The sequence below is a fragment of the Phodopus roborovskii genome, unplaced genomic scaffold (assembly GCF_943737965.1).
Source record: "Phodopus roborovskii unplaced genomic scaffold, PHOROB, whole genome shotgun sequence".
NCBI lineage: Eukaryota > Metazoa > Chordata > Mammalia > Rodentia > Cricetidae > Phodopus > Phodopus roborovskii.
The window spans coordinates 636982-648697 of NW_026126665.1; the positions used below are offsets into that span (position 1 = coordinate 636982).

Genomic DNA, 11716 nt, shown 5'->3' on the forward strand with positions numbered 1-11716 from the left:
GCAGGGAGGTAGAATGGCTGTCTTACCCTGACTTGGCAAGGTCAAGCAGTCTTCTATATTTGTCTCCTGCAAGCACATAGGACTGCATGTCCAAATCAGTGGTCAAGGTGGGGGCAATTCTTTGCCCAACAGGCCATTAGCTGAGGCGAGAATGAACTCCAGCAGGAGCAACAACAGTGTCCAACATATTTTCGGGAAAGTGCACGGTGCTGTCAGGAGCAACAGTGTCTCATGTCAACGGAGTACTAATATTAAAACATTTAAATGCCATCCATGTTCTGCATGTCTATGAAGTGATTGAAGATTAAGCATCTATATCTGACTAATCTCATAGGTACAGGAAACATGAGTGAAGATAATCTGTAATACTCAGGAACTTAGCTAAAAAACTGATTAAAACTTCCCCGAGTAAAGCAGGAACAAATATTTAAACAATGTAACTATATACATATACATGTAAATCCCTAAAATAGAGGTAGAGTATAAATGTCAAGGCAAGAGGTAGAACTATAAAGGGCAGTATGATAAATATCCCAAATTGTATCATTATATAAAATGTCTTGAATACAAGAAAAGTATACATACATAGAATATGGTAAAAAATAATGTGCATAAAACATCATAAGTGGAAAGATTTCACACAATATAACAAAACATAAACTTAATTTTATATAGCTTACCACATATAAGAATATATAACAATGTAAGCTGTAAAATACTATCTCACTCTTACTCAAATTCACAAGAAAATAGGCTAATCTACCTATATCCCATCTAAACCATACCTTTCCCAACCATTCCCTATTCCTGTCTAAAAGAAGTGTAAGCATCACCTTCCATACCCAACCCTAAATAACTAAAACCAACCCAAAGAAGATGACTATTATCCCAAAATTCCAAGGGTAGGGAAAGGGGGTGTCGTTATCTTAAGGTTACTTTCTGCTGAAATGGGACGATGATTGCTCCAATGGATCCTGTAGGAAGAAAACTTTTAGCAACCAAATTTCTCAACAGAACTGGCTATTACATATGTAGCTAGTCACTGTGTGGCAGAAAATGCTTGTCTATCCATCCAGCCAAATACTGATTTCTTAATTAATCCCAAGGGATCCCCCCCCCCAAACACACAATGAAGCTGTAAAGTGAGAGTAGAAATGCTACCTTGAGAGACATCCAGGAAATAGGTTTCATCTTTCCTCAGCTTGCCTGGCTATGGTGAGTTGGGGTGTGTTGACAGAGTCTTGAGCCCTCCTGGCAGAGAATAAAGGTCAGAAAGAGAACTCAAGCAGCTGTCCAGGTCCCAACTTGCCTTCTTAGGGAGAAATCAGCCTTGTCTGTCTGGTTGGCAGGGCACACTTAAGTCACTGAGACCCAGCATTTCGGCAGTTTTCAGAAGTGACTTGAAGTAACAGCTGCAAGTAAGACCCAACCTAGATCTGAAGAGGTCAAGCGTTCACTTGGAGGAGAGAAGTAAAGAAGCCTAGGGCTTAGCGGGGTAAGTTACTTTCCCATCAATCTGCCTACTTAGTTCATTTTATAATTCTGTAAAGTATCACTGAAGAGTGTTAATCACTGATTAATTAGCTAGTGTGGTCAGAATAGTAGTGTTATTTTTTTGTTTCTCGGGACAGGGTTTTTCTGTGTAATTCTGACTATCCTAGAACTAACCATGGAAAACAGTTTGAGCTCAAACTCAGAGATCTGCTTGCCTCTGCCTCTCAAGTGCTTGGATTAAAGGTGTGTGCCACTACCACCTGGCCAGAAGAATAGCAATATTCTAAATGTACTTCCCCATTTTCTCTACCTTCTCCATACATTTGGGGGTTATGGTCTTTGGTTTTTGAGATACTGTCCAGATTGGCCTCCAACTCATGCTCATCCTGCCTCAGTTTCCTGAATGCTGGAACAAATGCCCATCATCATGCAAGCCTCTCCCTACCCTTTTCAAGGAGCCCAACTTCCCCCTGTCTTCCCACCACCATCTAAAAGATGTATTTGCTGATGGGTTCAAGACAGTGTGACTTTTGTCAATAAGGAGGGAGAAAGGGGAGGGTAGTGTTTAGGAATAGGTTAATTATTTAGGTTAGACTGTGGAGGTGAAGGATAAGAGTTTTTTCTAGAAGCCAGATTGTATTTCTGTAGTCATTGGTGTTTTCTCTCAATCATCAGGGTGGCTAGAAGATGTCTTGTGTAGGTAAAGTAGGCTGAAGGCTGTTTTTTGTTTGTTTGTTTTTTGAGTGCTTTTTAGTTTTACCTAAACTTCCATATCTTCAGGGTTTCCATCCTCTTTCTCTTTTCTCGGTTTATACCCCTTGAACTTGGAGGAGCATGGGACTCTGGGAAAGCTTAACCAAGGTTTGAGTCTGCAGTATACAAATTCAGAAATGGACACACACTCTCACACACACTCATACTCATACTCTCATATACATAATGACCTGACTTCTCATTCCTTCCTTCTAGCCTTCCTGTCAGAGAGGCCAATACATTTATAACATAGGTCATCAGTGTCCTCTGGATATTAGAGGAGTTTGTGACATTAGGGATTTGCCGTAACTAGTTTTTCCTTAAATTGGTGTGCTCTTCTTGATTTCTGTTTAGTACTATCCCATCCTCCTATGTAGACACATTTCTGTGAGTGAATCTGCCATTAGAGGAATACATCCGTAGAAATGCATAAATGAAGCAGTATCTTTCTGACCTTAATTATTAATTATCTTCCATTATGGCAAAAGGTTATGGGCAGTTTCAGTAAGATGTTCAGTATAAACCCTTGGATATAAGACGGTACATCTGTCCAGTTAGATCTACTTTTACCTGGGGAATGGTTCTAGCATTTAAATGCTTTTTCTATAAAGTAGTGATTCTGGAAACACTGAACATTGGAGTATGTGTGATGATTAAAAGTGAACAGCAAGGAGCTAGATATAGTTTAAAAGTGCTTGTCTAACTTTTATCAAGGCTTGGGTTCAATCACCAGCACTGCACAAATTGGGTGCAGTAGCGCATGCTTGTAATTACAGCACTAGCAAGTGGATACACAAGAATCAAGTTGATGGTCATCTTCAGCTACACAGTTTAAGGCTAGCCTGGGCTACACGAAACCCTGTCTCTAAATAAAGTAAAGACAGATGGACTGGGAGTTTTGCTCAGTGACAGAATACTTGGTATACAGAAAGCCTTGGGTTTGATCTCTAGTATCATGGAAGGAATGTTAAATTACAAGTATAATCAAGTCAGTTCTTAGAAATGGATTTTAGAAGTGCTCCCATCTACTCTTTAGTACAGGGACATGACCTATAAAGCTTAAGACTATCTGTTTTCATTGGGTCCAATGTTATATAGAGAATACAGATGAGCTTTCATTGTTTCTGCTTTATGAAACAAGCCATTCACTCAGAGGTTGGGGGAAACACTAGAAGTGGGTGGAAACATAAGGAATGATAGGGAGAAAGAGGCAAGAGAAAAATAGATACTGATTCCTCCATGAACCTCAGGCCATGGATTTATAAGAGCAGCATTTAAAAGATGGGTATAAGCTGAATGATTCTGGAAATGTTTAGATTTTGCCAGCTCCATGATGGCTCGGGAGACTTCCCTTTAACAAATATGATTGAAAAGGATGGAATGTCAGACCATTTTTATAAGAAAACATGATTTTATAAGAAAATATGAACTTCGTTATGTTGCTTTCATAGAATCAACTGCTGCCAATGTTTTTATCCTCTGTCCCTCCCTTGTCCCTGGAGACAGTAAACCTGGATATTAATAACTTTAGCCTCTCCATGTCCACAGATTTTTTTTTCCAGGTTGAAAAGGAATTCGCATATTACATAAAATTTAAAAATTTAAAAGTTAGCAATTAAATGGCATTTAGTGGTAGCTTAGTCAGTAGAGTTTTTGCCGGTATGTTTGAAGCCCTGGGTTTGATTCCTATCCCTCATAAACCTAGTATGTGGATGAATACTTGTAATTGGAACACTCAGGTGATAAACACAGAAAAATCAAAATTTGAAGTTCATTCTCCATAGGAAGTTTGAGGCCAGTTTTGGATATTTTCAAAAAGTTGGGTTTTGTTTTTAAGTTACTTATTTTGGTTTTTTGAGACAGTTTTTCTGTTGCTCTGGCTGTCCTGGGACCCACTCTGGGAACTAGGCTGGCCTCAAACTCATAGAGATTCTCATGCCTTTGCCTCTGGCTCCACCACTACCTGGCTTTGATTTATTTATTTTTTTTAAAGTATATTCACAGTGTTATGAACCTCTCTAGATCTAAAACATTTTCATCCTAAGAAACTCGACTGAGGCAGTTATTCCTCATTTCCTCTCCATCCAGTCCCTTATAACTTTCAATCTGTCTCTGAGTTCACTCCCCACTATTTTTTCTTCCATTATTGGAACTTTTATTTGTTTCAAGTTGTTGACTATCTGTTGTTATGGCCATTCATATGAAAACATTAATTAGGTAACCATTTTCAGTTGCTTGAAGATGCATACCCAAGAATGAAATTGTTTAATCATGTAGTAATTCTGTTATTTTACTTCCGTCTTCTTTCTTTACTTTTTGTGAGACACTGTATTCCTGGGTGGCTTTGAAATCACTGTGTAGTCTAGTCAGGTCTAGAATTTGGCAGTACGGCTTCTGAAGTATTGAGATAATGGGTGAGAGCCATACATGGCCTCCTTTTTTATTTCTTTTTTGATAGCCATCTTTATGGAGGGATGAAAAGATATTTCATATCAGATGGTGGTGGTACATGCCTTTAACCCCAGCACTCGGGAGGCAGAGGCAGGCAGATCTCTGTGTGTTTGAGGCCAGCATGGTCTACAGAGCGAGTTCCAGGACAGGCTCCAAAGCTACAGAAACCTTGTCAAAAAACAAAAACAAAAACAAACAAACAAAAAAAAAAAACCAAAGTAAAGAAATTTCATTATAGTTCTGATTGGTAATTCCTTAATGACAAGTGAACATGCTTATTTTTCATTTGCATATATTCTTGGAGAAAACATCTACTTAAATATCCTGCCCCATTTTACATGTCAACTATAGTTTCCCTACCTCTCCTCTTCTCCCTCCCTTCCACTTACCTTTAACCTACCTCCATCCTCTCCTCAGAAAGGGTAAGGCTTCTCATGGGGAGTCAACAAAGCTTGCCATATTCAGTTGAGGCAGACAGGACCAAGCTCACCACCACCATCACCACCACCACCACCAACACACACACACACACACACACACACACACACACACACACACACACATCAAGGCTGAGCAAGGCATCCCACCATATGGAATGGCCTTCAGAAAGCCAGCTCATGCACCAGGGATAGATAGATCCTGGTCCACTGCTATAAACTGAGCTATGCTATAAACAGACCATGCTATAAAACTGAGGCAGGATCTTCAGCTCTTGGTCTAGAGTCCATGAGCTTCTGCAAGTTGGGGGTCAACTATTTCTGTGGGTTTCCTGTTATGATCTTGACCCTGTTGCTCATGTAATCTCTCCTCCCTCTCTTTGACTGTACTTCCCGTAGCTCAGCCAAGTGCTTGGATGTGTATCTCTGCATTTACTTCCATCAGTTACTGGATGAAGGTTCTATGATGGCAGTTAGGGTATTCACTAATGTGATTATAGGGTAAGGCTAGTTTAAGCACCCTCTCCTCTAGGGGTCTTAGTTGGGGTCATCCTGTGGATTCCTGGGAAATTTCTCTAGCATCAGGTTTCTCCAGTTCCAAGGATATGACCCCTATTCTGATCTCCACAACATCTGGTATGTGTATACAACACACGTAATCTGTGTACAAGAAAAACACTTAGAAAAATTTCAAAAGCTTCTAAAGAAACTTCAGGCCATGAAGTGACTCAGTGGGTAAAAGTACTTGCTCAGCAAGCTTAAGGATCTGAATTTTAACCCTGGAATCCCAATTCCATAGTACACATCTAAAGTTCCTTGCTCTTAGGCCAAGATAGAAGGAAGAGACAGGAAAATCGCCTAAAAAGTTGTGGTCCACCTAGCCTGAATTGCACATAACAAGAGAGATCCCACCTCAAACAAGGTGGAAGGCAGGGAACAACTCCAGAAGTTGTTCTCTAAATTCCACATACATGCTGTAGCATGCATCTACGTTTATGCACATACATGTAAAATAAATTCTTTAAAAATTCAAGATGAAGCCGCGGACATTGGTGGCACATGCCTTTAATCCCAGCACTCGGTAGGCAGAGGCAGGAGGATCTCTTGTGAGTTCCAGGCTAACCTGGTCTACAAAGCTAGTTCCAGGATGGGTTCCAAAGCTACACAGAGAAATCTGTTTCAAAAAACCAAAAAAAAAAAAAAAAAAAAAAAAAAAAGTTCCATTTATCTTAAGTCCTGGTATTGTTTGGATGACAAGCATCAGCCAGATATCATGGTAGGCAATAGATACTTAGTTGTTAACATTTTCCATTTTTAAAAACTATCCTTAAAGAAAATCCTATCTAGAGTCACACCACCTTGATGTTAGCACTGAAACCATGCCATTTGATTATGTTCCCATTGAAAAACTGGCAGTTACTTAAATTAGCTTAGATGTGCTTAATTATTCTGCATTCTGTCTTACAGTTCCTATTCTCTGTTCTTCTCATTTGCTTTTGAGTGGTTTCATACAATCTTTGATATACTTCTTGTAGACTTTTTTGATGAAGCTGGTTCATGAATATCAACACCATGATTACTATGTTTTAAATACCATTTCTTTTTTATCTTTAGTGGAGGCATTTCCACCAATATTACCATTTAGCCATTGACCATCTTGCCCTCCAAGTATATGTCATGGCTGATGAGGATGATCATGATGATGACTAGAGGTGTAAGACTAGCTTAGAAGGAGCTCAGGAAAGAGCAGCCATAGCACTACAGGGTGGAAAGGAGAGCCAGTGGAACAGGCTGATGTGGAAAGTAAGAATTTTTGTCTTATCTCCATAACTAGGTAAGTTAAGGTTAGCTAATTTTCCAGCTTCTGATAACTTGGATAGTCAAAAACTTGTGTTGCTTTCTTGTTTTTTAAGTTAATGGTTTGTGGGCTGAGGCAGATAGGGTGGCACACAGCTGGCTACATAAAAATCTGCTTCAAAACAAACTATAAAAGAGTATTTTTATAATAAAAGCGTTTGGCTGGGGATGTAGTTCACATGGTATAGTGCTTACCTAGCATTCATGGATGTGGTCCTAGCACTTGGGAAATGGAGCCAGAAGACCAGGAATTCAAAGTCATCCTCACCAACATAATGAGTTAGTGGCCATGCGGGTCTATATGACCTGTGCCCTCCTGCTTCTTCAAGAAGTCTAGGGGCTACTTTGATCAACCCAGTTCCTATCTGCTGCTTCTTTAAGGGTTTTGTAATTCCTTACTTTGTACATTTATTTACCTGAATATAGAACTTCATATATCACACATATGCATTAATTATATTGTATATCATTATTCTCTTGTTTTTGTTTTCATTTTTGTTTGAGGGAGGTCTTGCTATGCAGCCCAGGAACTCTGTGTATTCCTTAGCCTCCCGAATACTAGTATTACAGAAGTAAGCCACCATGTGCCCAGTGATGATCTCTATTTTTTTATAACTGCTTATAGCAGTAAGTAGCCTGTAACTAATAAATTTTCTCATACCTACGCCTTAGAGACTTGAATGAGAAGTAAAAGGCCAGGCATCTGAAAATATCAAATTCCATTCCTGTTTAACATCTGACCCCCAAGTTCACTGGACATGGCTCCACGTTCACAGCGGCGGAAGCATAAGAAACCCCCACCAGTGACTCCCATGGTTGTAATCCCACCCACAGAAGTGTCTCTGGATCCTCCAACCCTCTCAAAACCCGACCCTAGCATTGATGCACTTGGCTTCATTTCCTTGGACAATAATGTACCAGGTCTGTCCCAGTTGATCCTTCAAAAGCTGAACATGAAAAACTATGAAGAATACAAGTGAGTGACTAGTTTGTGGGAAGGGGTCTTAGTGTCTTTGGTACCATCATATCAGAAGATGGAAAAGTGTAATTGGGAATTTTCTCATTCTGACCTTTGTCACTTGTTAGTGTAGAAGACATATAATTGCTTAAGAAAAGTGGGAGTGGGATACATCTAAGATTACGAAGTGTCCATCCAAGGTGGAGGAAGCACAGAAGGGACTTTAGAGATACTCTCCCCTGGTACAGTTTCTTTCATACTGTCTCTACAGGTTGGTGGTAGATGGGGGAATGCCAGTATCAAGCTTTGGATTTCAGTCTCCACAAGAAATGTTCCAGAGGATGGAGGACACCTTCAGATTCTGTGCTTACTGTAAAGCACTCCCTTATGGCCTTTCAGATCACAAGGTTCTCCGGCACTGTAAGAGGTGACTTTGTGAGTTGCTACTGGAGGAACATTCATAAATAACCCTATACTAAGTCCTTCTTCAAAGAGAAACAACCCTAAGGGTTTTTTGTTTGTTTTCAGAATTAATAGTTCCTCATTTTGTGTGGCCCCAGTTATAATCCTGTTTATTTTTGGTATTGTAGGAGATGAAATAGCAGGTACCCTTCCTACTTTCTTCTTGAGTATACATGGTGTAAGAGCACATCTGCTCTGAGAAGGTTGATGATATCACACCTGTTAAGAGAAAGCATCAGCAAAGCTTGGGGTTTTGGTTTTTGTTTGTTTTGGTTTTTTTGTTTGTTTGTTTTGTTTTTTTTCCTGAAAGAAGTGAAAAACATAAGTTGTTTTAGATAGGCAGAGATGGGAGCAGCACTCTTAAGAATTCCATTCCTAATCTCTTTTGCTTCACCTGCCAGTGTGCCTCCCACATTTGGGTTGTCACCTGTCTTTTTTTCTCCATACCATCCTCACCTATTAATTGGTCTTTCTTCAAATTTGCAGGTATCCAGTTCCCTTCCCTGGACACACACAGTCACCTTTGTGATACAGGGACATGTTTCTTTGGTTCATTCTCTCAGGTGCAGTAATGTCTATTACTGTGGTACGGAGTGCCAAAGGTCAGATTGGCCAGCACATAGGAAGGTTTATCAAGTGCTCCGTCTTGTGGCCGTGGATCGTGTCATGGAATGGCTTCTGGTCACAGGTAGAGGTATTAAGAAATTGTATCTTAGTGGTCCTTGTTGGTTATGGATAGGAAAAAAATAAAAACATGTTGTTTTAAGGGGAAAATGAAAAACTGGCAAGGAATGTGGTATTTGTAGTTACTGGTTGGCAGAATAAATATGAATTACTGAGGAGGGAATTTTGAAGCCAAGGATTATTATTTCTTAAATTATGGGTATTTGTGTATGGATTTGTGCACATGAGTGCAGTGCCCCTCAAGGCTGAAAGAGGACATGGCATCCCCTAGACTTGATATTACAGACAATTCCGAGCTTCCTAGTTTGGCTTCTGGGAACCAAACACAGGTCCTTGCCAAGAGCAGTGCTTTCTTCTTTCCAGCCCTGTTCACTTACTCCTTCTGCCTTACAGGTGATTTTGTCCTACCCTCAGGACCTTGGCTATGGCCAGCAGAAGATATACAGGATTGGGATTCCTGGTTTTCTATGAGGGGTTTACAGCTAGAGTCTACGCTGAATGATGTTCTAGGTAGCCATGCTATGACCATGCTTTGGGCCAGTCTAGGAAAGCCACAGCCAGAACCAGATGTCCTGCACAGCTCTTTGAAGCGGTTAATGACAGATGTTTTGTCACGGCCCTTGACCCTGGGCCTAGGGCTTCGGACTCTGGCTATAGATGTTGGGAAGACTGGGGGAAGCACATTGCATGTAGTTGGTGCTTCCCACGTGGAAACATTTCTCATTGGTTCTGGAGATTATGATGAGCTTGGCTACATGTTTCCTGAACACCTTGGCCTCCATGTGATCATGGTGGGAGTGGATGGCAGTGCTAACCTTTTACAGAATTCCTCACCTTTACCCCATGGAGCCTGGAACAATTCAGCTTATTGGCCACAAGGCCCTGTATCATGACTTCTGGGAGGAGCAGATAGAGACTGGGAATCTAGCTCATCCAGATTTGGTAGCTGCATCCCATCCAGGTAAGAGTTGTTCATACTAAGAAATGCTAAAGTGCATTTACCACCTTGCCTCTATGATTCAGTTAGGGTTTCTGTTGCTGTGATGAAAACACTATGACCAAAAGAAAGTTGTCAAGGAAAAAGGGTTTATTCAACTTATACTTCCACATTTGTAGTCCATCACTGAAGGAAGTGAGAACAGGAATTCAAAAAGGACAGGAAACAGAAGGTGGAGCTGATGCAGAGGCCATGGACTTAATACTTGTGGCTTGCTCAACCTGCTCTTTTTATAGAGCCCATGACTCTATAAAAGTCACACAATAGGCTGGACCTTCCCCCATCAATCACTAATTAATTAGAGAAACTGCCTTACAGCCTGATCTTATGGAGGCATTTTCTCAATTGAGGTTCCTTCCTTTCAGATGACTCTTAGCTTGTGTCAGGTTGACATAAAACTAGCCAGGACAACTTACATCTATTTTCTTTTGATCCTTATTCATTTCTTTTGGTCCTCATTAAATACAGTGTAATGATAAGCTTGGTTGATCTTTTATTGAAGAACTTAGGTAGTTCATGAACAACATGGGGGTTGAGTAGATAAAATCAAAGGAGTGTCGTGTCCTTAGGCTATACCTCAGTCTTTCTCCCATCTCTTCATGTTTCCATTCTTGTTCTTCAGGTTTCCACGCCACCCCAGTGTTGATGGAAGCTTGGCTACCTACCCTGCTTCTGCTTCGTGACTATGAGATCCCTACACTGATTACTGTCTACAGGTTTTTACCTACTTCTGTTTGTGATCCATTCCTAACTCGATTTTTCCTGTACACAGATGAACCCATTTTGATTCCCCTTGTCCATCTATCTTAGGAAGGTGTTCTTCCTTCCTGTATGTGGCTCTAAAATAAATTTCTGGAAACAATCCTTTGTTACATAATCTGGGATTTGGTGAGACATTTGGAAAGGAAAAATAACCCTTGCCTAGTACAGCTTTAGGAAAGTTTTGGAATTGATCATGAATTGCTATGCACTTGAACAATTTCTACTCTTTAATAATTATTAGAGGGATTTTCTTTCTCTCTTCCCCAGCCAACAGGAATTGGAAGCCTCTTTGCAGATCCTGGTGAACTTGGATACACCCATCATTGCTTGTGGAGCAAATCCTTTCACATCCCTCAAACCTGAACAGGTCTATTCTAACCCCAATAAGCAGCCAGTTTACAGCAGTGCCTACTACATCATGTTTCTTGGAAGTTCCTCCTGCCAACTAGATAAGAAACAATTAGAAGAAAAAGGCCGGATGGTGGTGGCACACGCCTTTAATCCCAGCACTCAGGAGGCAGAGGCAGGCGGATCTCTGTGAGTTCAAGGCCAGCCTGGTCTACAAATCGAGTTCCAGGACAGGTTCCAAAACTACATAGAGAAATCCTGTCTCAAAAAACAAAAGAAGAAAGAAAAAAAAAAAAAAAAGAAAAGAAAAAGCTGATAGTTTTTCAATAGTTGAAGCAAATCCTAACTGAATGCCTGAAAAACGGAAGCTTAATCAGATCACCCTGTTGATGTTGAATTGTTGCCAACATTGTAACCTACTGAATATTAAATCTTAATCACAGTCCAAGTAAAAATTCTAAACCAATGAGAATCAATATGACATGACTGTTTTTTGTTTTTTCCCCTAGTCCT

At 40.3% G+C, this 11716-nt stretch overlaps 1 protein-coding gene across 1 annotated transcript; it reads left to right on the top strand.

The window, feature by feature from the left end:
* The first annotated feature begins 7603 nt into the window (after nucleotides 1-7603).
* Nucleotides 7604-11423, top strand: Mss51 (MSS51 mitochondrial translational activator). Its single transcript, XM_051174514.1, is given in 7 exon segments — nucleotides 7604-7968; nucleotides 8222-8377; nucleotides 8976-9100; nucleotides 9490-9929; nucleotides 9931-10057; nucleotides 10716-10809; nucleotides 11123-11423. Coding segments are annotated over 7 exon segments (1434 nt in total). The 5' UTR covers nucleotides 7604-7750; the 3' UTR covers nucleotides 11397-11423.
* Nucleotides 11424-11716: the final 293 nt, after the last annotated feature.